This window comes from Camarhynchus parvulus, chromosome 2 (genome assembly GCF_901933205.1).
Source record: "Camarhynchus parvulus chromosome 2, STF_HiC, whole genome shotgun sequence".
In the NCBI taxonomy this organism is placed as follows: Eukaryota; Metazoa; Chordata; class Aves; order Passeriformes; family Thraupidae; genus Camarhynchus; species Camarhynchus parvulus.
The window spans coordinates 44,079,882-44,105,278 of record NC_044572.1 but is presented as its reverse complement, the minus strand read 5'-3'; the positions used below and the strand labels follow the sequence as shown (position 1 = coordinate 44,105,278).

At 43.2% G+C, this 25,397-nt stretch overlaps 2 protein-coding genes across 6 annotated transcripts in view; both read right to left on the bottom strand.

Annotated features, from left to right (window-relative positions):
- Nucleotides 1-728: 728 nt before the first annotated feature.
- Nucleotides 729-21,895, bottom strand: BFSP2 (beaded filament structural protein 2). The gene is made up of 7 exons (XM_030943319.1): nt 21,354-21,895; nt 13,974-14,056; nt 11,951-12,107; nt 8,259-8,420; nt 3,055-3,186; nt 1,758-1,978; nt 729-973 (listed from the first exon to the last, which is right to left on the bottom strand). The coding sequence occupies exons 1-7, from the start codon at nt 21,807-21,809 to the stop codon at nt 970-972; spliced, it is 1,215 nt and encodes a 404-aa protein (XP_030799179.1). The 5' UTR covers nt 21,810-21,895; the 3' UTR covers nt 729-969.
- Nucleotides 21,896-24,892: 2,997 nt separating this feature from the next.
- TMEM108 (transmembrane protein 108) overlaps nt 24,893-25,397 on the bottom strand; it is a 162,602-nt gene continuing 162,097 nt past the window's right edge. For all 5 annotated transcript variants that reach the window (XM_030971366.1, XM_030971367.1, XM_030971368.1 and 2 more), the window contains one exon: nt 24,893-25,236. In XM_030971366.1, coding sequence (XP_030827226.1) covers nt 25,114-25,236 — 123 coding nt within the window. In that variant the 3' untranslated portion in view covers nt 24,893-25,113. The remainder of the gene's footprint in view (nt 25,237-25,397) is intronic.

Here is a 25,397-nt window from a genome sequence, read left to right as displayed (position 1 = left end):
TGCAATACAATGAGGTTGTCCATGTTTGAAATATAAAAGAAAGTCAAAAGTGAAAGATGGAGAAATCTTTTTCCTCATGATACCATCAAAATACAGAAAATTACCTAAGGTCAGGCATCAGGATGATGCTGTGTGGATTCCTGTTCAAAAGAAGTGTGGCCAACCTGCCTTGGAGGGATGTTGATTTTAAGAAAGAGCAACCATATAAAAACAAATATAAAAATATCTCAAAAACTATCAAATTTGCACTAATTGATTCCCTGGCTTGGACTTTCAGTATACAGTAAAAGGATGTAACCTGGATGCAGGCAGAACTGTTACTGCTCTCCTGCACCTTCAGCTTTTCCAGAAGTTTAGTCTAGACGTAAAAATATGTTTACAAGATACTGTTGGGATGCTTAGATTAATGATTCTGCTGGTTTACATGTTGCAAAATTAATCATGTTGAGTTAACAGCACGCTTAAACTCCTTCGGTATTATTTGAATTCGATTTCACACTACTGAGCTGATGGTCTTGTGACACAATAGAACATTCATCGTTTCCATGTGGGTGCTGTGTGCACAGTGGAGGGGTAGCTCAGTCTTGATGTATTTATATATATATATCTTGATATATTTATACTGTGAAAAGAAGGGGTTTACTTGGTGGGAAATGGAGAGCTGAAATTCTTAATCTAACCCTCTCCAGTTATCATGAAAAATACTGGAAGGAAATAAAAAATCAAACAAAAGCCTGATATTCTTTATTTTTATTATAATTTTAACAACATGAGTAAATTGAAATCTGTAAGCAAAGCAATTACATGAAGAGGGTCTAATAAAGTTGTTCAAGCTACAACCTACTTTGATTGTTGAATCAAACTGAATAAAGCAGGCTGCTTTGATGAGTTTTTAGCTTCCACGAACATAATTGGCAGTGACATCTTTTGCTTTAATGGCAATGGTCTTCTGTGAGCTGGGAGTCATAATCAGCTGAAAGTATAAAAAAAAAAAAGATAAAAATTGGTCATTACTACAAACAGGAAAATTGCTGAACCAAGTCCTATCCTCAGTTCAGCTGGTGAAATCTCACCAGCTTCAGCAAGATTTGATTATTTTAAAATTCTCCCTGTCCTGAGTAGAAGAGCAAGTCAAAATCTGTGGATCAGATTCTCAGAGGTTCCTGACTAAGGATGGTTAAGGATCTTAGAAATGCCCAACCAAGCAACCCTACCCAATCACTGTAAAGGTGTTTACAGGTTATTCCCAGAGGAAAAATCTTCAGAGTTGGGACCACATTTCTTCACAAAAGGTACAGTCAGTGGAAGTCCTTGGACTTCAGGACACATTTACAAGCCTAGTCAGGGAGTTTTCCCAGGATCACAGCTATAATATTTGGCCTGTATTGTGGGAGGAGGAAGGATGACATAATGTATTCAAATCAGAAAACAACACCACATCTGCTTTACAGCCACTAACGTAGCCCCTGGTAGCAGCTTTTTACTCTCACATCTCAGACCTTCAGAGAAGTGAAACTCATGGCATGTTTCCAAACCATGTCCTTCTGTGGTAGTTCTGGAAACCACCCATCTCCAATACACTACGAATCTCTGTTTGATGGGATTTGGTGTGTTCTCCCCCTTTGGCAACTTCTCCAAACCTCACCATCTACCAGCCAGCCTAATGAAACATGAGAAGCACCCCAGTCCTCCTGCTTCCAGCAACCTCACAACCCCTTCCCAAGGAGCATCTTCTCCATCCTTTTAAGGAAAAGTACCTGCTTTGCTCTCCATCCAGGAGGCAGTGATATGCAGCAATGTCTTTCTCCAGCTGTTGTTTGCTAGTCAGCAGATTTTCACGATCCCTCTGCTGCTGCTCAGTTTCTACTTTGATTTCTCCCATCTCTGCCTCCAACTTGGAAATGACAGAGCCTAGGTTCTGCAGTTCGATGTCATGCCAGTGCTTGGCGTCATATAAAGAGTTCTCCAGACCCCTCTTCTGCAAGGACAAGACAGCAGACAATAAATCAGTCAATTTCCATATGCTTCATAGTGATTTTTATTCAGGTTTGGCCAATATCTCTATTGACTATATATATATTTTGAGAATTCCTTTCTTTAGCTACCTTGGTATTAGGTATTAACATTACAAAAGTTGAATATCTGCACTTTTACAAGGTGCAGGTATTCCTGACTTTGTATAGTACTACACTAGCAAGCTATCTTGGTGAGATTGAGTATGAATACACTGCAGATGGAAATTTGGAGCCTGGTTGTCAAATGTGGTACACTTAGAGTGCCATTTCAATCAAGAGGAGCTCAGAAATGTCTGGCATCTCTGGAAACAGTATTTGGTGTGTCAGAACCCAGGACATTCCTCTGGCTGACCTGGAGGACTCGAGACCCTGGCAGGGGGCTCAGAGACCTTGGCACGGAGTCAAAGACACCTGTGCCTTCGATTTTAACCCATGGAAACAATTACCTACTTTGTGTGAAGAGTTACAAGCCACAAGGGTTTGAATAGAAGGATAATGAATTTATCACAGGATGAAAATGTAGAATTTTGGGGTGTTTAGAATGGGAGTTCAAGAGGCAAGATGGACGTGTCCTGTTTTTCTCCTTCTTTTTCTTGCCCTCCATCTTCTGCTGATGTGTGACATTTTGGATTGGTTTAGAGTAGAGACAAACTGTCTAACATAGGTGATAGGTATTGTAAAATTATTGTAAATAAAGTACATGTAGTTTTTAGTATAAAAAGATAACACCTGAGGGCAGTCAGTGTGTGCCTCAACCTGACCTGCTGGACAGACCTCAGAGAGTAAGAAAAAGAATGTATGAGATAAAAGACAATGAACAACCTTGAAAACCAGAGCCAAGGAATCCCAACTTCTTTGAACGCAGGGCTGGGAAAAAAGACTTTTTAATACCTCAGGAGCCATTGTAACAACTCAATACCCGAAATTGTTGGAAAATGGGATTCATTCTTAACTCTGCATCCCAAGACAGGAATGTTCCCCTCAGAGGTTGCGTTGAGTTCGCAGAGCATACACCCCCTGAAAACCCAGAATTCCTTACCAAGGTTCTCAAAGATTCGGTTTCTGCTTGCAAGCTCTGTATTTTGCAGGCAGTTTCGTGGAACTCGGTTCTGAGGCCCTCCACCAGCTCTTCCTCCTGGGTCCGCACGGCAGCCACCGTCTCAGCCTGTTGCTGGTGAAAGAAGGCGACTGTCATCACAACCTACACAAGTTATGGTTTAGCTTCCTTGCAGACCAAACTGACAGTAATATTTTCACAGTTTGTGGCAATCTTGACTCTAAGTTTGATTCCTGTGCATTAAATCCCTCAGTTGAATAATTCTGATACTTCTTAGTGTCAAAATTATCATATTTTCTAGGCATTTACTGTAAAATGGCTTATGCATACAAGCATATTTATGTTATCTGTGTCAACAACAGCTGTTCAGAATTCATATTTGTATATTTGAAATTATCTCTAAAGAGAAAACATGGCTGTAAGTGTTCATTTTATAGCCATACTATAATATTTCTTAAAAAGTTGTGTGTCTTCAGAACTACTCACACCTTAATTTTGCACATAAGATTCTATGAGTCAGACATCAAGTCATATCACAGGGGTCAAAAAAAAATTCCTGTTAAATAAGGCCTATGTTAATTATGCTATTTCCTGCTCTTATGGCTTGAGGGGTTTTATATGTGTTTAGTTCAGGTTCCTTGAAAATAGGTGAAGGAAAAAGTACCTTAGTAAAAATAGAATTTCTATACCTTTTAATAAGGGCTGAGATCAAGGCTTTTTAGCCTGGAGCTCTGGGTCTCTAGAAAATAGAGTTCTTCAGTCAAAACCTACATTTCTTGTGGTTAATGCTAAAATTAAACTATGCAAAATACTTCCATCCTACTCTGAAACTTCATCTTCACCCTGCTCTGGTTTTATTTTATTTTAAAAGTAAGATTGAATTTTAAAAAATCTAGGACCATGCACCAAAAATAGGGATTATTTTGAATTACCATGTGAAGCCCACACCTTGCACATTGTGAATGAAATAGCCTCAGTGGGAAAAGGTCATTTTAATGCCAGTTAAGTCTCAAACATAAATTTAGATTTAAGAACCTATGTTGCAGAGGGCTGAATTTCAATCCAAGCACCAAACCTGTCCTTTCTGGCAAATTGCACAGATCCTGTGTTTTCTGGAAATGCTTTTTGGGGCTTGTGCTTCACAGGGATATAATTCTACCTGACTATTCCTGGTGAACCACTGATCAAGAACCTGCCACTCTTCAGTAAATTGTGTCTCCTAAATTGTGTTGAGAGAGTAGTCTGCACCTTCTTGGGCTACGAGGACTGCAAATGCCTCTTTTAGAGAGATACGCAGGGAAGAGAAGGTGCCTTTGCATCTATATTTATAGCCTACACCCATTACCTGAAGCCTGGCTTTTACATTTACCCTGCTGGTGGCCCAAATGCTACCTGTAAATCCAGCTTGCCCTCACCACAGGTGGCATTGAAACCCTTCCAGGGGCTCCCCTAAGCTGTGAACCTGACCATAGTGGTGTGAACAAGAGAACAGGCAGATGGAGTAGATGGAGGGGGCTGCATCGGCTCCTGAGCACTCAGGAGGACACAGCGAGTGAGCACACACCGAATGCACTCTAAAGCTTTTGGGACACACAAGGTTTCCCCACCCTCCTTACAGGGTTACCAGCCCCAAGTGTCCATGTGCTGCTGGGCATGACACTTGGGCTCAGCTTTGGGGCTCCTTCTGTGGAGAAGTGCAGAAGTAGTCTGTGTGTCCTCTTCACTAGGCAATTCATGTTTTCTGGGGACTTTTCCTATTCCTGAGATGCTCTATAAGATAAAGGCTATACATGTGGTGAACACAAACAACTGGACTAATGGAGGGAGAGAATGAAATCATATTCCTAACTCTTTATCATGTTGGTGCTTGAGTTTCCTAGGAATCTGTGGATTTCAAACTTCTGTACAATCCCGAGCCAAGCATTGTGCGTGAGCGCAGGATCCCTCATTAGTCTGTTTTTCATGGACTCCAGATAATGAAAGAATGTTTAGGAATAGAACACCAACACCCAGAGTTGACCAGCATGGTATCTAAAGAAAGAAAGTTACTTTGAAAAGCTCTTGAGAGTTCTGGGAAAGTTTCAGCAAAGTAGCAAAAAAGGGAGAAACAACTGGCATAATTCACAAGATTTTTCAGAACATTTTATGAAGACAAGAGAGAAAGCTGTGTATTTGTGTGCTCAGGGCAGAACATTTCCATGGATCAACAGCTGTTCAAGAGACAGAACATGAAGAGGAAAATGAAGGTCTAGTTCCATTAAGACAGAAGCTTAACAGCTTGATGCCTCAAGGTCTACTGCGTTGGGAATAAAGCATGAATTAGAAGGATTTATGGATGACAGAAAACCATACAGATTAACAATAAGCAGAGGTGGATGTTTGGAACCAAACTACATGAGTGAACAGCACATCAGTAAGTAAAGTATCTTTCCAGGGAAAAATATTAAATAGCATGCATGTCTTGCAAGAGTTTGAATCACTTGTGTCAATTCAGGGAAGGATTTTGTCCACTACAGGAAAAAAGTGCACAGTTGAAACCAATGGACTTGAGTTTTGGGGTTACTCATCTAAAAAAGGCTCATGTGAAACCCCATTAGGTATGAATTTAAATTGGTGTGTTTTGATGCCCAAATATCCTTAAAAAATCAAGCCACACAAATCTAGTCAAAAGACAAAGCAAATGAGGCAAGGTAATTAGTCAGAAAAGAACAAAAATACTGAAGTACTGCCTTCATGTCTAAGTCAGTGCTAGGACATAATTTGAAACTACTTGGTCTGAGCTGGTCACAGGTACATCAGAGAGTAGGTGCAGAAAAAGGAAATTAAAATATTAGGGGCCAAGGAAAACCTCACAGAGAGACGCTGAAAAAACTGGTAATGAAGACCCGGGGAGTGCAGGGAACTGCTCTCCCTCCTGTGATGTCACAAAAGAGCAAGAGCAAAATTTTCACTGTGTGGATAACCAAATTATACATCTTAAACACAAAAGATGATTTAAAACCACAAGCTTAGTTGACAAAAGCTAAACTCTTGTCATCTGTGTCCATAGTAGTAATCTGAATTGATCTGTGTCTGTAGGAGATAAGGGACACAAAACTGGATCATTTGGGTTTAATTTGTGCAAAAAAAGCCCCTGGAATCTCTTACCAGAACCTATGCAGAACCAGAACTGATAGCTCCAGAAATCTGTGATATTCTGTTTCTTTGTTCCATTAAAAAAAACCCAAACCAAATCTGGAACAACTGAAACTAGTAAGAGCTTAGGCTCAGATGGCTGAGTAGGGGTGGGTTGGGTATCAAAGACATGATAGAGCAGTGTACTAGGAGCTGGCAATTTTCTCACCAAATGATATCTCTGAGCAGCTAAAAGACCAGATATTGAAGGTATGAAAGAAATAGGAAGAAGAAGTTTTAAGGGTGTTTTTGCACAGGAGGACAAGGAGGAGGAAGAAGGAGGACAGGCAAGTGGGAGCACTGAAGAATTTGGTGCCATCAAAGTGATGCTCATTTTGCAGAAACCTGGCAGTGGGTCAGGAACAGATTTTTCTGGGGAAAGCTCAAGAGGCCACTGAGGGTGCCCTGGCTTTTCAGGGCTGCATGTGCTTTGTATGGAGGCACTCTCCAGGCTCCTGCAGTTTGTTACTGTGTCACTCACTTCCTTTGGACTGTGCGAGGTGAAAATCATGCCCCACAGACTAACTTTAGGAAAACTTTGCTTAATAAGTCTGACATTCTCACAAACTTGATGGCACCTCTGGGATAAACCCTTCTGCTTGGCTTCTTGTATGTTTCCTAGCAATTTTGGCATCACTGTTGTCACAGGATTTTTCTTCTTTATTTTGAAAATTAACTCAGAGCTTGCACATATGTTTGCAAACATATTTCTTGGTTTTGTTGTTTTTTCTCACTGTTTGCCTTGAATACCCCCTACACCTCTCATGGCAGCTCTTTAACTTGGAACAGGGGGGATATGTTTATATGGTTTTGCTAGGTATTTCAACAGCACTGCTGCAGTTATGATTTCACAGAATTACAGAATATGCTGGTTTGGAAGGAACCCACAAGGATCATCGAGCCCAGCTCCTGGCTCTACACGGGACCATCCCCAAGAGTCACACCTTGTGCTCGAGAGCATTGCCCAAACACTTATTGAGCTCTGTCAGGTTGGTGCTGTGACCACTTCCCTGGGAGCCTGTTCCAGTGCCCAACCACCCTCTGGGTGAGGAACCTTTTTCTAACATCCAATCTAAACCTCCCCTGACACAACTTCAGGCCATTCCCTCGGGCCCTGTCACTGATCAACAGAGAGAAGAGATCAGTACCTGCCCCTCCTTTTCCCCTCACAAGGAAGTTGAAGACTGTGATGAGGTCTCCCCTCAGTCTCCTCCTCTCCAGACAAACCAAGTGACCTCAGCCACTCCTCACCAGGGTTCCCCTCAAGGCCCTTCACCATCTTTGTCGCTCTCCTGATTTACTCTGTCATGTTCTGCTGTAAGAGCCAGCTCGGAACGAAATGGGTTCTAACACACAGGGTCATCCACTGAACTTAATGCTTCAGCTGTGCAAAAATACTTACTTTGGGAAATGAGAGATCCTTCATGACAGAGAAAAAGCTGTTTTAAAAGGCTGAGTCTGTCTCAGACTCAACCTCAGGAGAGGAGAACCCCTATTTAAAGGGAATGGCTATTATCATCACTTTTCATTTCTAAGTTAATATCTAGTTTTCCCTCTGCTGCCAGAGGGAAAAAATATCAGGGAGAGAACAAGGAGTCTGTAGTGTAGAGGGCAATGTGTTTTGCCCTTCTTATTGATAGACCCCTGTAAATTATTAAGTGGAGAAACAGCCCTAGTAAGAAGGGTAATAACAGTGGCTTAACCTATACAGAAGGTATCAACTGATTAAGTTTGTTTTCCTTAGCCAAAATTTCAGAGCCCTTGAAAGGTTTCCACAGATACCTGTGATATGAGCAGGGCCATTTCCACCAGTGCTTAATTCTGTGCATCCCAAGAAGGCCTTTATAAGTGCATTCTCCTTTGGACTTGGACCAAAATACTTTAGATTTTTAACATCTTTTGTGTTTCAAAAAAAAAAAAGCACCCAACCCTCAAAGATATTGCAGAATTTTAGAGAGATTTTGTGTTTGCTTGATATCCTGTGATGTTGGAGTGGGTTACAGAGTGCTGACCTTGGTACGGAGCAGGGCACCTGTCTCAGCACGATTCTTTTCAATGTCTCTCTCCCAGTGGATTCTGATTTTTTCCAGAATGTCATCCAGGCCACTTCCCAGGGGAACATCAAGTTCTTCCAGCTGAGATCCAGCAAGCTGCTTGTATAATACCTTCACATCCTTGAACAAAAATAACAAACATAAAGAAAGTGAACTGGACAATTGAATGGTATCTTCAGAGAAGCTCAAGGAAGAGCTCGTTTGGTGCCACAAACAGAGACAGTAATTAAATTTGGCCCCAAAAGCTATCTCAACATTAATGATTTAGTGCACCAAAGGGTTTCTTCTTCAGATGTGGATTTGCCTTGCTTCTGCATGGGATCTCTTCCTGCAAACCTAGGGTACTGGAAGAGTTTTCCCCTTGGTGGAAGAGGACTGAAGCCCTGCACCAAGGCAGTGTGTGGAGCAGCTCTCTCAACAGTGATAAATTTCTCCAGCAGCCAGTGCTTGAGACGTGCATGCTGCGCAGCTGGGACCCGAAATCACTACAAACATTGCCAGTAAAGCTGCAGTGTGGACTTTGGGCCAAGGAACTAACAGCTTACAGGATATCAGAAACTCTTCCCTTGCTGCTGCACTATGCAGGAGCATGGGCCTTCCAGCATCTACTGGAAGATACAAGATGTTCAAAGCAGCAGGAGCTCTACAGCCTTGCAGCTTGTGTGAGACAAGTGTGTGTTTTATGCATGTGCATGTTAGATGAAGAGGATTCCTCTGTGGCAGCATTCTGCTCCTTCTTTAAATTTAAATGCTCCAAAAACATGTAAGCAGTAGAGAATTAGCAGGTTTAGAATTGCACACTTAAAGGTAGCACATCAGTTGTACATTGCATTCAGGAATGCAAGAATTAATGAGATTTTCACATGTATCTTAACTGGCACTGCAATCCTTTTATATCAGCCTGTTTATCTGTGTTATTGGCACAAAAAAAAAAAGGTAGTTTAAAAGCATCTGGGAATTGCATTTTTAAGCAATGGCCCCTGACAGTGACAATACTGGAAAAAATGGATGGGAATTATGTGAATTATGAACCTGCAAGAATGCAAACCTCAAAATGTGCCCACTCCAAGTTCACAAAACCTTCACAAGGACTTGGCATGGATTTGCTAGTGGGAGCACCAGTGGAAAGAAAGGTTTGAATTACTTCAGGAAACTCCTTGGGACTTAATTTTGCCAGAGCTCAGCAATAGTTGCTTCTAGCCTTTATTCTGTGACTTTTCTTAAGCAGCTTTCCCTGGTCCTGCTGCCATGGGAAAACCAGGCCAGTGCTGAAGTGGTTCTGCAAATGCTCAGGTGCTCCCAAAAGGTAAAGAAAAAAGCATCTTTCCACTCTGCAAGGGCTCCTTGTTGGCTACATGAGGATCAAGATGGATCAAGGTGGTGTTCTTATTATGCCATAGCTACAGAGAACAGCATCAGCACCATCTTTTCTGGTTTCACAACAGTCATTGCATTACTTGGAGGTTTAAAGAGGATCTTGTTTATTTCTGTCATTTTTCTCTTTACTCTCTTATCTAAAACAACTTCAGTCTTCTCCTGCCATGCACTGGTAATGAAGCCACTGATTATTTTCTGCAAAATGCCAGCCTTGGAATTAGACTGATGCAAGCAGGGAGCTGGTGATGCAACCTCATCTTGGCAAGCCAGTGTTGCTGAAATCTTGTGGTTGGAGGAACAACTGGTAGGAAATGTAAGGTAGGATAGTACCTTGCTTTCATGAACCATCACAATTCAAGCTCTACCTTACTTTTGAGGCACCAGAACAGTTGCTTGCTCTCCCTTATGAGGGATTAGTAACAGCTCCATATTCAAGTCCCCATGAATAAAGATGCTGATTTGTGTTCAATCCTGAAATCCCTGCTGAAGGAAGTAAACCACCTTCATGCAAATAGTGTTGGTGAATGAAGTGAGTAAGTGGGAAAGTATTGCAAAACTGGGTAGTATGGGCTTCTCTTCTGGCTGCCTGTCTGTGGTGGTGCATCCTCCTCAGCCACGGGGGCCTCTCTGTGGGTTCAGGAATTCTTTACAGACCTCACCCTTAATCAATCAATAGCTCCTGGGCAATTAAGTTTCCCTGGTGTTTATCAGAAACACTGTCTGTTCCTAGGAGCTTCTGGTGCCTAACAAAGGAAGGGGAAGAGATAGTCAGCTATCCTAGCATAAACTTGGAATATTAGCTGCCTGAATCATAGCTCAAGTGGAACAATATTTTTGTTACCAGACTTCTGAGGAAAACTCCAGTAATTACCATCTTGGATTACAGCCAGGATGGAGATTGACAGGTGACTGAAGCCAATCATCTTGGGACTCTATAAACAGTAGTCCTGAGTGAGGCCCTTTGAGATCTCCTGGACTGCAGTGGGCTGTGAGCAGCAATCTCCCTCTGACTGGGACACCTCTCTGAGCTAACAAGCTCTCAAGTTTGCAATACTCAATACTTGTTGCCAAATGCTGATTGATGGTAGGGCCTGAGATATCCTGACTACTCCTCAAAGCTCAGCCCTCATCTGTTGAGGTGCAGAAGCATCTGACTTGATGCTTCTGAGATGCAGAAGTATCTTACTTGAGTATTGTACTGAACTTGAGGGAAATTTCTAACAGGCACCTTTGTACCAACTTCTTCATGTCTGTTTGTTTGAGTGTGTGAATTGGTTTAAATACTCTATAGCAAATATAGTATGAATACTGCCATCCCAGATCTACAGTTAAGTTACTGCTGTGCTTACAGGAAACCCTATTGGATCATTCTGTAAATGTTAAATTAGTCAGTGATCAGGTGATGACAAATCCTACAGCTATAAACCATTGACCAAGCCTGAGGTCAAGTTTGGGCTCAGCTGCACCTAATCTCCATCAGAAGTTTAGAAAGCAAGGGAGTCTGCTCTGAACCTCATGAGTCAATGGGAAGGCCTCCCCTAACCCTTTTGAACCTTTATCCTTTAGCACCTTTACCCTCTGTCTCCCTGATTTCCATGTAAACTATTCTAGATTGATTCTAATCCAATTTTCCTTTGTGAGCTTCATTTTATAGTAAGTAATAAAATGAACCTTGCCATCAAAGTTAAATTGCACTTTCACATCTCATATAAACCTGCTTTTGCCAACACCTTTGATGATGATTCTTTAGAGCCACTCCCTCATGCCACTGTCCCTGTGACTTGCTTCCATGTAGTGCTTCTCAAGAGAGACTCAGTTTTGGGAACCGAGCCCCTTGCTAAGTCAAGCAGGGTATTTTCATAAGAACCTGGTTAATGCTCAACATTAGTGCAGCAGGACCAGAGCTGGTGCCCTGCACATGCACTTTCTCCTTCCATCAGATCTCACTGCTGAGATGTCCACATGCATGACTGTGCAGCCCCTTGACCATCATGGGGTGTCTGACAGGAAACGAAGGGACAGCTTCTCTTCCATGTCACATTTTTCAAACGAGAAAGGGTTAACACCTACATGTAAGTCATTTCATAATGCCTCAGGGGTTAGTCCTCTGAGTTAAAAGAGAAGGAAGAAATAGGAGTAGGTTTCAGGAAATTTCCCCTCCTACCCAGACACGGCAGGTGGAGTTTTTAGTGTTTGCTTTGCACTACATGTATGATACCAACCAGCTGAAACAGGCACACATTGCCTTTGCAGTGTCCCGAGTCTGCACTTACTTCTTCATGATTCTTTGACAGCATAGCTAGTTCTTCCTTCATGCTTTCTATCTGACTCTCCAGATCCATTTTAGTTAAATTAGCATCATCAATCACTTTATATAGTGAATTAATTTCATCTTCCACTGCCTTTCTGAATGGCTGCTCATTTTCATACCTGCAGGGAGAAAAAAAAAAGAAAAGCAAAACTTCAACACAGCTCAACTGAGCAAGTAAAACCTGTGGGTTTTTTTCTGAATTATAGTATTTCTGCTAATTAGCAAATGTGTCCCAGACAGAGGCACAGAAACAAAGGCAGTATACTTTGTTCTCACCTTATCTCTTTGTGCTTGAAGTTAACTGCCTGAAGTGCCCTGTCATTAATTCAGAGTGTAAGAAAACAGGTCAATTTAGCAGTATGTGCTGTGGTGGTTATCAACTTGATAGGATTCCAGAAAAAACATGGAGAGGGTCATGGTTTCTTGCTAGATCTGATATTTATCTACAGTGTCACCATGGGTGGCTTTTTCTCAGTTGTCTTGGCTTTAAAATGAGAATACCAACTCACTTGTCTACATAAAAACCTTATAGAGCAATGGTTAAAGAAAAAACATCAAGCATTCTTTTACTAACAGACATGCTGATGGAAGTCTGGCCTATGTTCCAGGATCCTGGCCCATCCCTAAGACCAAATCCCAGTAGTATCAAAATAAAAAGGAAATTTCTGTGGTTGGTTTGTCAGCTAGAATTGCTGTTGGAACAAACAGCTCATTTCCAAACCATGGCTGTAATGGTAAGGAAATTTTGGCAAGCACTTTCCATTCCAGAGCACTGCTTGCTGCATTGCTCTTGTCTGTAACTTTTTGGTTTAGGCTTTCTATTGAAAATGTGGATTGCATTGTGAATCTCCTTGGGTGGGAGACATTTGTGCCAAACCTGTCCAACCTGGGGACCTGGAGGGGCTGGCAGGTTAGCTGGGAACCTGCTTCATAAACACTTTGCTCCTTGATAACCACGTTCATTGCTGGGAGTTTAAAGCCTGGGAAAGTGGCAGTTGATCCCAGGGAGCTTTCACTATGCCGTAGATTGATTCAACATTGCTTTTGTTATGTAGACTGCTTGTCCAAGTCAGCTGACACTTCTAAAAAGTATTTTTTAAAAATGACATAAAATATGAATGTAACTTGCTGGATGTAAAGCCAAATGAGTATCTCAGAGTTGTACCTTTCTGAAATAAAAGGCAAACTTAAAAATTATTAACACATTCTGGTTTTATGATTAAATAAAATAATGCCAGAGAGAGAGAAAAAGAAGTTTAAGGGATGATAAAAAAACCATAGGAAATAAAAATCAATTAATTTGAATTGTGGTTTTTGTGTCAGAGCTTGCAAAAAGCTATTTGTAAATGAATGAGACCATTATGAGTATAAAAAGCTGGAAGGATCACATCTCCTGAGTAAAATCTAAAGATGTTCATGCACTCATACACATGACTATCAGGCTTTTCAAACTGAAAGACAATAAAAAAGTAGTTTGCCAGTGTTACTTATTTTTCTCAGTAAAGAAAAGTAAAATCAGCACAGCCCAATTCTGTTTTCTTGTCTAGCATTTCCACCCATGTCTGTAGTGGGGCAGTTTTCACTTTGTGGCTGTAGCAGAATGATTGTTACTCCCCAAACCACTTGGTTTTGGCACTGAAGTACTGAAAATTACAACTAAAAAGCACATGGAATTTCATCTTTATAAAATGCCAACCCAATTTTGAATGAATACTGGCTTCTCAATGAGAGACCAATGTCTGTCTTAAGACTAGCTTAGGTAATTTCGCTTGTGCTTGTGCACATTTTTGTTACTATGAATCTTCAAAATCTTCCAAAATAATGTTAGCACCATCCTTATTTTTCTCCCAAATCAGTGTTGAATATAAATATGCAACTTAAAAAACAAGCCTATTCTACTCACTGTCATTACACCCTTACAAATTAAGTGTTCACTAGGGCAAAGTTTAAAGAAAGTGGCCAGCTGGGTGCCACCACAGGCCCACCTGTCTTTAAAATCTTCAGCACAGGCTTGAATATTCTCGGTGTGCAGCATAAGACGTGCATTTTCAAGGACTGCTTCACCCACCTAGAAGAAAGATACAACAGAGCTCAAGCAGTGAACAGCTTCAGCACATGTATCTTAAGCAGATGTACAGCTTTGATTCTGAAAATAATCCTTCATCCTAGGACTGTTCAAGTGACTCATTCCAGATAACTTAAACAATTATTTTTGTACATATACGTTCACAAATTCTCTTCAAATAGGCTGTAATTTGTCATCAAACTGCTCATTCCTCCTAAGCCCTCATCTTGTTCTTGTATCAACACATTTATTCTGATCACCAGCTCTTTGCAAGGGGCAAAATTCATTGCTGTGCTCAAGGTACTTTCATCATTTAAGTCCCACTTATACTTTCTAGATACAATTTAAGCAGCACTTATGCAGTTCCTATTCTACTTCCCATATTAGCAGTCCTCTTCAGGGTCGTCCTCCTCAGGGAGCCATGGAATACTTGCTGCTCATGCCGCCTGCGAGCCCTCCTCAGCTCCCAGAGTGTCGTTTTCCTTCTGCTAGGGGATCCTCTAGGCTCTTGCGATAGATATGAGACCTGAGAAGCCTTCAAAGATTATTACACTGATTGGAAAGATCGTGCAAAGCAGACTGTGGCATCATTGCTATGGCTCTGGGGTGTATCTCTAAACATCCAAGAGGTACTTGAAGGGTAAGTAAACCTGAAAGGCTTGTGATTTAGCAGGTTATCGTGATTCAGGAAGGTTATATAAAATGATACAAAAGAAAAAAAGACCACTGCCTGCTCTGGAGTCACACATGCACTGAGCTATGACCATGCTGAATTCAGTACCAGGCTTAGAGTGATCACCTCTGCAAGTAAGTGTCTGAGAGTTCCAGTCACCCCATGATCCATGCTGTCACTCTGGAAAGAGCTGAACTGAACATTTCTTTGGTCTTTCTCGGGAGACACCCATGAAGATTTGCAGTTAAAACTAAATCAGCTCATGAATAAGATCAGATTTTTAAGCTGGCCAAGAGAGTTCTTGAAGCAGAAAAATCTTTCCTTAGATAATTAAGTCTGTAACTAAGATTGCAAATCACCCAAAGCATTCTGCTCCTCTAAGGTGAAACACACCATGCAATGTGGAAGCATCAAGGCTGCATCCAGACAAGTGGATCTCAACTGGGATTGTTGCCCTATGTTCCCACCTGCCCTGAGGCTGCTTGGTGATGGGGTGGGGGTGGGCATGCAAGGCTGAAGCATTTCTAGGTGGTAATTAACATTTACCCTCATAAAGAGTGGCTTACTGCTCCAAATGTCTTACAAATGTTTGGACCAATAAATATGTAATACCTGAAGGCATTTGATAAGGAGAAATGTGGAGAAATAACCTGTTCTTCACTATCCGTTATGTCCATAATGGGTCAGGAAGTTAAAAGCACTCTACATCTTTTCAATCTGATGAGGAACAAGAGTTTAAAAAGTGGTTTGCTTCATTCTTCCCTATTGTTAGGAAAAAACAGGGAAGGTGGTAGGGAGCTGGAGCTTGTTTCACGCCATTGCATGGGGAACCTATTTTTCTTCAATAACTATGGGATTTCTTGGCCAATTCCAAACAATATGATAGAGGGATAGGCCAACTCAGAGACATCCAGTTCTAACACATTTCATGAAAATAGCATCTGGACAGAGGAGAGGTTCTACAAATACTGCCACTTGGGGGATGAGGGGAAGCCCCAGTTTGGGCATGGCAAAGTTGTGGAGTGCATCAAAAGCACAGGACTCAGAGATGTCATGAAAGCCACAGGTGCAGGCAAAGAGATGGTCCCTCACCACACACCAGCCAGCCCTGTTTTGCAGCACACAAGTACAGAAGAGTTCTCTGTGCTTGTTTGCACTCAGAACTGGCTGTTCTTCATTGTTCAACCCCCTATTTCCTTCTCCCAAGTCTTTCTGCAGACCCACTTTACCAGCACTATCCTAACTCCCCAAACCCTGGGTTGTCCATCTGTGGCATTTTGGAGCAGCTGAACAGAGCTGGGGCTTTGGGAACATGCTGCTCTTCTGTCCTCAGGTTCCCTTGCACCAGGACACCTGAGTTTCTCCCAAAGGACAGAAAATTGGCATTTACTCAGCACAGAAGCAGAGGGACCTCTTTGACAGAAGCTCTGAAATCTTAGTTCCCTGTGATTTGCATGAGCTGTGAAAGCCCTTTCCTAGGCTCCAGAAGAAATCTAAGTCTTCCATCAGGGGCTCTTTTGTATGATTTAATTCTCCTATTAATCAACAGCTGGATGCAAACACACAGCATTAGTGAGACAGATTTGTAGCCACTTTGCTGACACATATACTAAAACACATGATGCAGCAGTTTAGGAAACACCCTTCTTTGTGTCCATTGGGAATGAGAGGCCTTGCAATGCTGCAAGCACTTAGACATTGCCTCCTCTGCTTGTAAAGCAGAAGGCAGTGCTGTCCTGCCTCACAGAGCTTCTGGGAGGCTTAAATCACTGATGTACATTCCAACAGCCAAAATGGGAAGAGTTAAAAAAAATGCAAATGTTATTACTAACAATAGCTCCTTTCAGTCACACATTGTCTTTCAACAGTCAGTTCTGTGATACACATACACCTTTTGATCACGATTTTTTCCAGCTCTTGAATTAACAGTGAATATTCATGGTATTAAACATCTTAACTACAAAGCAGCAACAATTTTCTTTGATTTCATTGTGATTTTATGGATGTGAAAATGCAATATTAATTTTTTGGAAGAAAAGTTGCATAAAAATCTGTGTTGACATGCTGGCCCATTTCCTGGGTTAAAACTGGCATCAAGGATAAAACAGCTGCTTCAAGGGAGTGGGCAGATGCCAGACTGAAGTCATACAGACCCAGGGAGAATTTACTCCTTATCCCTGGTGACTAGCAACTTCTGATTTTTAAGAGAGATTTGGCCAAGTTTGGCATGGCAAGATTTACTATACCCTTCAAATTCTTAGCTGTGCTTTATCTGTAGCTTTGTATACTTTTGCTGTTCTTACAAAAGCCTAAATCCTTTCTGACTGCTACTAAATTCACGGCCTCAGGTGCGGCCTGTGATAATGAATCTCATGGTTTAATTATTCATGTAATGGAAACTTCTCTGGCTTTTAAGTTCACTTCAGTAAAGCAAACGCCTCCATGGGGAAAGATCGGAAGATGTCGATCTGGTCTTTCCTTCCACACACACAAGGAGATAGTTGAGACCATTGCCTCTGACACGTTTTAATTCACAACTAAAATCTGGCTAAAAGCCTACAGCCCACTGCCAAGTAATAAACTCTTAATGGTCTTGGTCATGCTTTCCCTGTGTTGAACCCTTTCTCAGAGCTAGAAGGAGGAAATCTCAAAGGCAGCAAGGGCAGCATTTGTTGCATTGCCTCAGGAAGGGTAATACCTGGAGAGAGTCTGAGACTGATGGCTCCTTTCCTGATTCCTGCTGCTTCCAGGGAAATTCAACTTCGTGTATACATCAAATATTTTATAAGTACACAGAACTGCATCAAAGAATGGCCAGTTCTCAAAGAAGGAGATACCTCTTCAAGAAATGATCTGTAAAACTGTAATGTTGCCCGAGCACAAGGAGAAAACCTCACACCCCCTCACAGCTGCCTGTGAAGGTAGCCCAAATTTATGCTGTTGGAGGTGGCTGAGAGAACATGATTAAAACTAATTCACTGCCATCCTCTGTGGGGCAGTTGATCAAGCTTTGTGCCATTTTGTGGGAGTTTGTTGTACCCTTAGATGAGCAGCAGAGTGCTATTTCATGCATTTACAGACACTGATCATGCACTGTGTTGTGCTAGAGTGTGTCACAAGTAACACTCAGAGGCTCTTCTGACCCCGCAGCAAATTATTAGTGGGTGTGAGTCCAAATGTGACAATTCCTCAGGCTGTTAGACATGCATATTCTCCAGGCTTAATATTCACACTGACTAAATGCTGATAGAAAGGCCAAATGCAAATAAAAGTGCTCCATAAGAAAACCCTGAATGTCTTTCAAATGCTCCCAACCACGCACAGGATGTCATGATCAGTCACAGCAGTGATAAAATTGGTCCAGAATGTTGATTCCTTGTTTTGCTTGTGTGTTTACTCCTGTGATCTGAACTGCACTATGTGTCATCTCATAGACAAAATAAATCTCTGTGTCTCCCATGCAGCTGTAATTGAGCAATCATGGAGGCTGAGCTACTCTCTTCTCTTTGTAAACTCACTCAGATTGTTTCAAGCATCCACTTCTGGCAGGTGCTGCCCTGTTCCCTGGGAAGGAATTGCCATTGCAAACAGCCTCCTATTCTGCAGAAGAGACACATTTGATTAGAGAGAGAATTTTGCACAAGAAGACCAGGATGAAGCCTGGAGAAGAAGAGAATGCATAGGGTAAAATTTATATTTCTGTCATGAAATTGTAATTCTGTCATATGAATTCCTCTTGGCAAGGATTTCTCATTTCCCTTTTTTCCTGCAAAAATCCTCTTGCTTTTTCCCAATTAGTGTGTGTCCACCTGCTCTGCTGAAAGCCAGCTGCCCAGGTGGGTAATTAACCCTGTGAGCTGGATAGTGGCTTTCCATCATTCAGCTCCCACCAGTGATCCCCTGCTGCAGCCATAGTTCTGACAATTGCAAGGAAACACGAGTGGTTTTTCCTGAGGGACCCTGTGCTCACACACACCCTCTGAGTCACTCGCTGACTCGTTTTTCCCTTAGCTCTGTGTTTGGGAGATGTGCTGGCACCAAGCTGTTTTTGCTGGCAATGAAACTACATGAAATCTGGGATGCTGGAGCACGTCCCGGGAAGTGCAGGAGGGAAATGGGACTTCAGGTCTGCTGGGGTCTCTCCTGTGCCACTTTAGAGATGGGCCTGTCACATTTGTGATTTTGAGACCAGGCGAGTCCTTTGTGGCCATGTCCTTGTTTCCTCATTAGCAGGGCAAGAAGAAGGGATTCCTGCTTACATCCCCTCCCAATTGTGTAATTTTTTTGCTGGTTTTTGTTCAGAAACTGTTCCTATCGTGAGTGCTTGGGCTAATCCAGGTGCCAGCTCAAGTGGTTTTTTTCCCTAAAACTTTCATAGCTGCTTTATGCAAATGGAACTGAGGGGTTTTACAGCTGCCGGGCATTTGTCCCCACTGAACCCATGGGCCTGGCCAGGAACTGAAATGAGTGCTCAGATTTTACAAGAAGCTGAAAATGGGGTATGCCACTTTTAAAGAAATCAAGGTAGATGTGGACATCTGCAGAAAATCAGAATATATTTACAAAAATTATGTTTAGGAGTGTATCTGCCAGGTGTCTCTCATTTCTGCTACACTTTGCTCCTGAATGCCTTTTCCTTTTCTGTTTGGGATGTGTTGTGGCAGGAGGGTTCTGACTTCATGTGATTTCAGCTGTTTCTGCAGCAAAAGATTTTGACATTATTTTAATAAATGTGGTGGTTTTGATGTTGATGCTGGCATAATCTTACCAATTAGCTCCAGGACGAATGAGCTAATTGGTGTTTGGGCTGGATAGGGTCCTACTTTCATTTTTGGTTAAATGCTTATAAAAAAAGCAAAGAAACCTATTAATCAGAATAGAACAGAACAGCTTGGATCACATCCGTGAAAGACAAAACCCACTAAGTGATGCCTCTTTTATTGATTTAATTGAAGCAATTCAGAAGATTTTATGTGCTCTCTGATGTGTTTTGATAGTTAAATAGATACGGATGATGCTAATCTTTTTTTCTTCTTTTCTATGATACAAATGCAGTTACTACATGGCTTTATTTTTCTGATTTTCATATAGGAAGAGCTCAATATTCAGGCTAGGTTTCATTATGAGATGTTCTTATTAATTCATAAAAAAGAGGTAGAGGCAAGGATAACTACAAAGGAAGGTTGAAAGAAAAGCAATTTGGATGAAAAATTATCACATTTGCAGGTTCATCTGCACTGGGTTGGGGGTTATATAATGAAAAATCAAGCAGTCCTTCCTAAATGGTCCTTTCCTATGGTCCCACATTTTTGGGCTTAACCATAAATCCTGGTAGGATTTACAAGTGAAGTCTACAACTACGAAATGCGAAATGCGACACTTGTCTGGAGAACACAGGATGGCGGCTGCAAAGGATTAACTCCCCTATCCAAGTCCTCATCTTCCCCAGTGAGATAATAGGTCCAAGGAGATGCCTTTTTGTACCCCAGATTCAGAGCACCCCTTTACTTCAGCAGCTGCTCCCTTCAGGAAGCAATAACATCATTTACTAATACTAAAAGATAGCAACTTTAAAAGCTGGTGCTTGACTGGGTGTTTCTGCTGACACAATCTTTGTACAACAGCTTCTGCCAACACGTTCAGGTTTCAAGCAACATTTGTAGTGTTCTGAGAGAACACCTGCCCTAAAAATGCAAAGTAAAACTGGCCAGCCCAAGTTAAAACACACAATTGTCCCAGGAGACTTAAAGTTGGCCTTCAGGCTTTCTGAAGACCCAGTGATGGCATTTTCTGTGCCTGCACAAGTGCTGCTGGGAAGAGGCATGCGAGATGCCAGACTCCAGGTCTTTGGAATCCTGTCTGCTCCCACTGGCTGGGAGCTGGGAAGCCAGGCTTGTGTGGTGCACCAAGACCTCAGCAGACAGAGCCCTGTGTCTGCTGCAAGCAGGACATCAGCCTGCAAGGCCTTACTGGCCAGCAAAAGGAACTCCTTCTTGTCCATGAGGTCAATACATTTCACACCCCCGCAATAAACATCTGTGCCGTATGGAGAAGGTGGGAGTAAGGGATGGTGGGGTGATGGCAAAGGAAAGGAAGGGAGTCACTCATTTGTAGCCATGTAATTATTATTTTTAAATAAATAGAGCTTTTGAAAATGTTATTAAGCCAACAAGGGAATAAAGTAAAAATCTGAATTGCTGATTAAAAAAAAAAAAAACAAACCACAACGTGCTTGTAATATCACGTTGAGAGATAACCTAATTCAGTCCTAGCAGGTTTCTTTCAATAATTTTGATACTCAGTGTAATAACCACAGACTTAAAATAAGGGGCGAAAAAAGGAAAAAAAAACCCACCCGTTCTAATCAGCCCAGACTTCGGCGCCTTGGGGTGCATTTCAATCGCTCCCATGCGCACGATGCCTGAGGCAATTCTCCCGCTTAATAGGCATAATAATGCTAATTATCATGAAGATAGATTTTGAACCCTCTGTCTAGGGCTCCTCGCCCTGAAATCAGACGGCATTCATGAGCAGCCTGGCCCCTGGCCGCCCGGGGCTGCCAATGACCCGCGCAGCTCCCTCCCTCCCTCCCGCCCCGCCGGCTGCCGGCGGCGCTCCGGCGCTCACCTGGTGGTAAATCGCCTCCCAGTTCTCCCGCAGCGCTCCCCAGCTGCTCACGCTGGCCGCCTTCTTGTCCAGGTACACTCTGATGTGCTCCTCCAGCTCCTGGTTGACCTGCTCGAGAGCTCGCACCTTCTCGATGTACTCCACCAAGCAGCCGTTCAGGCTTTCGTAGGAGAGACCCCTGCCCTTATCCAGCCCCGGGGCCAGGGGCACGGCGGCGGCGGAGCTGCGGAGACCCTGGAGGAAGACGCTGCTGATGCCCAGGGCTCTACGGGACACTCGGGTGCCCAGGCTGCTCACGCCGCCGGTGGGAACGGTGCCCACGTAGACGCCGGGGGGTCTCGACAGGCTCCCTCCGCCTCCGACGCTCACCCGGCGGCCGGGCGGCCCCGAGCTCTCCGCCGTGGAGGTGGAGGGCTGCTGCCCCAGGAAGGACGACCGGCGCCTCGGCAAGGGCATGTTGTCGCTCCAGCCTGCCGAGCACCGCCGCTCAGCCCTCCTGGCCCCGCACTGGCGGGAGGGATGTGCCGAGCCCAGCAGGTTGGGGATCGCCTGGGATTTCGGCTTTGTGCGACGGCTTTCTGGAAGGGGGGCTTTGTGCCGCCTGGGAGCACCCGTCACATTGTCCGGGCGGCTGCTGGGTCAGCAGTCCCATTTCAGGGGAAATCTCCCTGCTGCTGCTGCTGCAAATGTGGCAGATGAAAAGCACAATGGTGTTTACGGGCACAGCGGGACGGGGATTCAGTACAATGTACGTGTTAAAATACCAGCAATGTTTTCTACGCTGACACCCGGATGATTTCTTACCCTTATAGCCACAGGTATCCAGTTATATACTACAAATGCATCTGCTTCTCACACCGGTGCTTGCTCCAGACATAGTCTACAAGACATTTCCTAACTTAGCAAAACCCAAAACTCCGTGGAGTCACCAGGGCCACAGCTGAGCAGAGCCGAGCCAGCCTTTTGCCACTGCAGTGCATCGAATGCTCCCTTGTGTCTGCTGCAGCTTCTGAGTTTCTCTGCAATTTGGCTTCGCCACCCACCCAAGGCATATTGACACAATCCCAGCAGATTTTATAGCCACAAGCACCCTCATGTCCACCCCTTCTCAGTCAGTTTAACTTCACATAGTCAATGGCACTTTGTTTGCTCAGCACGGGCCTGTTTCACTTCTTTGCCTGTGTAACGTGGTGACAAAGGGAGCCAATTATGAATTAATAGGGCAAAACAATCCTAGAGACTTACTGCAGGGAAATGGGGAGATTTCCCCTGCTCTTCTTTTTATGTCACTATTCTTTAGCTACTAGCGATCAGGTGGGTAGTTTATAGGTAATAATAAGTATGATGTGTTCCTGGTACAGTGCAATCCTTCACAACACAATGTTAGGTCTGGCCTTTTCTACTTACACACAGGGATACTTCCCAGCCAGGATGCTGTTCCAGTGTAGGATCACTGTGTGCACATCTTTGTAGGCACGATTGTAATGTGCTGATGTTGGGCATTGCCCTAATGCAGCGTAGGTTTGTGCAGGGGCAGTGGTGAGTCTTTGGCGAGACAGGATAAATCAGAAATCCCTGTCTTCCACTGGTGCCTAATCCTGGCTTGACGGGTTGATGGCTGGAGTTTGTTTCACTCGTTTTTTTAACTTGGGGAACTGCAAGGCTGCTTAAAGTCAGGTCACCATTTCCAGGTTTTGTGAAGACTGGGAGCAGTGCAGTGTTTCTCAGCTTTGCAAATACTTTTGGCTAGTTCAGGTATTCTGCCTTTAGATTACCCAAACAAACTGTGCTGGTTAAATGGGAAGCATCCTCCAGTATTTCTTACACAGTATTTTCAGTGTAGTTTCTCTGTTTCTAATTAGAAAATCTCCCTTGCAAAAGTAATACCATGTACAGAAAACAAATGTAATAATATGGGCTCTTTTTTAAAAGATCTGAATTTAGTTTTCTGTAACCTTGTTCCCTCTGTCCACCTCCCTCTTTAAATAAAAACAAAGATCCTTGTGGGATTGCTTTTGGTCTTGGCAATACCCCTAGGGAATTTTTACTCTCCTACCAAACAGTGGTTTCTAGGAGGCTGTTTAGCAATTGATCATGAGGATCACAGGTATCATATTGTGTAGCATTTATCCCATGGTGGAAAGATGTATCCCCAAAGTACCCATCCATGTCCCTACAGAGCCCTGTCATCCTGCCTGCTCCATCACCTCATGAGAAAATCCTGCATTGGCCTCTGATGCTGAGTAGAGAAACAAATACCCACGAGAGTCCCTGTAACATTACAGTCTTCCAGTTTCCAGAAGCCTGCAGTCCACATTCAGGTTTGTGCCTCAGCACAGCAGAAGTGCATGTGTGGGATGGGAAGAAAGGAGGAGCAATGAGGCCTCTGTGGCTCCCTGAGCCAAGTCTGGGTCTGACTCCAGCCATCACTTAGTAAAGCTGTCATGTTGCTCTGACCATAGCAGCCACTGGGACACTGTCAGCAAGTGGGCACAGCTGGACCAGATGTGCCACTGCTGTAAGTCTCTTTTCTAGTACCAGCTGTGGCTCATCTTGAACAAGGCATATGGTTAATGATGCTACACTAACCCTGTCCTGCTGAAACTTCCCTTTCATGCAGCCAAGTACGAAACCTGAGCAGCCAGTGGCAGGGAGCAGCCAGCTGGAGCAGGGGCTGAACTGCCCCTCACAGCCTCCTCCTGGTGAAGTGAGGAGTGAAAGCAGAACATTGTCCAGCAGAACTGGTGGCCAGAGATGGGGAGAAGACTTCAAGGACAAGACTTCACAGGACAGAAGCCATTTCACTTGCTGAATGATACAAAAAAGCAATTTGAGAAGCAAAACTGAGAATTGGTCCCACAGTAACAGTTTTGGGCTACTCAAAGGGAGAGCATTGATCTGGGCCAAGTCATTTCATGTTCTGTATTAATCTTGCCTTGCAGAAACCTATTTTTAATCCATCATTTAAGCTTCGTTCACCCTTACTATTCCCCTAACACTGTTAGAGTCTGCAATCTAGCACTTGACAGGGTAGGAAAGTATTGCCATTTTGCTTCAAAATGCTGTGTTTTCCTTCCTAAGGGGGAAAGTCCCAGAGAGGAGAAGAGGGTATAAGGAAACTTGATTCAGCGGCACCAGAAGTCTAAACACACAAGATAAATAAAACAGTGGGGAAGTGGAAATGTGGTCAAAGCCACAGCATTCAATTGGTGGTAGTCCCTAGTCACCAGATTGCTAGGTTTTTGATAAATTGAAAGGAATTTTCTGTTCCTTTGAAGGGAGCACTATACATGCCTTCTTTTGAGGCTGTTTGATCTTCAGGAAATAATTCTAGGTTTATTGGGCTGAAGTGTAGCAGCTGTAGGTCCATTGTGTAGTATGGTTAAAACACTTATACAGGAAAAAATAGCCATTCTTGTCCTTGCTCATATAAAAGAGTTTTGGAGCTCAGACTGGAAGTGGGACAGTAAAGGGGTCACCCCAGCTGGTGCTCAGGCAGTACTGGAGTCACAGAAAGGATGCAGTCCACTTGACAGATGTTTTGCTTAGAAATACCTTTATTTTATAAAGCCACAGTTTGTTCTGTAAAGTTTTACCACACTTATAAAAAAGGGGCTGACAATTCTGAGGGACAAAAGAAAAGCTGAAAACATTTCTTGTAGTTCAGGGTTACACAAAGGTTATATTTATAATATATATATATTTATTTATAATTTGGAGACAGTAGAGATGAAACTGCAGTACGGGGGCAGCTGTGGGGTCATATTTCAGAGACTTGCTCGTGTCCCACGAACAGTGTTTCCTGACAGAAGGGGTTCACCAGGACCATCCCGCTGTCCCGGTAGTCACCGTTGGCTGGGGAGCGCGGCTCCGACAGGTGGTCCTGGGGAAAAACAAAGAGGCAGACTGAGCACTTCACACCCTTCACCCTCCATGGGCACACAGGGCATTCCTCCCAATCCCCCAAAGGTGCCTGAATGTTGTGGGCTGTGACTCTGGAGAGCCGGGTTTGGTGAGCTGGCTTTTCCATTTGTCAGGCAGGAG

Coding starts and splice junctions, on each gene's coding strand:
- BFSP2 (XM_030943319.1), bottom strand. CDS start 21,809: ATGCCCTTGCCGAGGCGCCGGTCGTCCTTCCTGGGGCAGCAGCCCTCC. Junction 12,108..13,973: donor GCTGAAGATTTTAAAGACAG/GTGGGCCTGTGG, acceptor TTCTCCCTGCAG/GTATGAAAATGAGCAGCCAT. Junction 3,187..8,258: donor GTGCCCTGCTCCGTACCAAG/GTCAGCACTCTG, acceptor TTCTTTCACCAG/CAACAGGCTGAGACGGTGGC.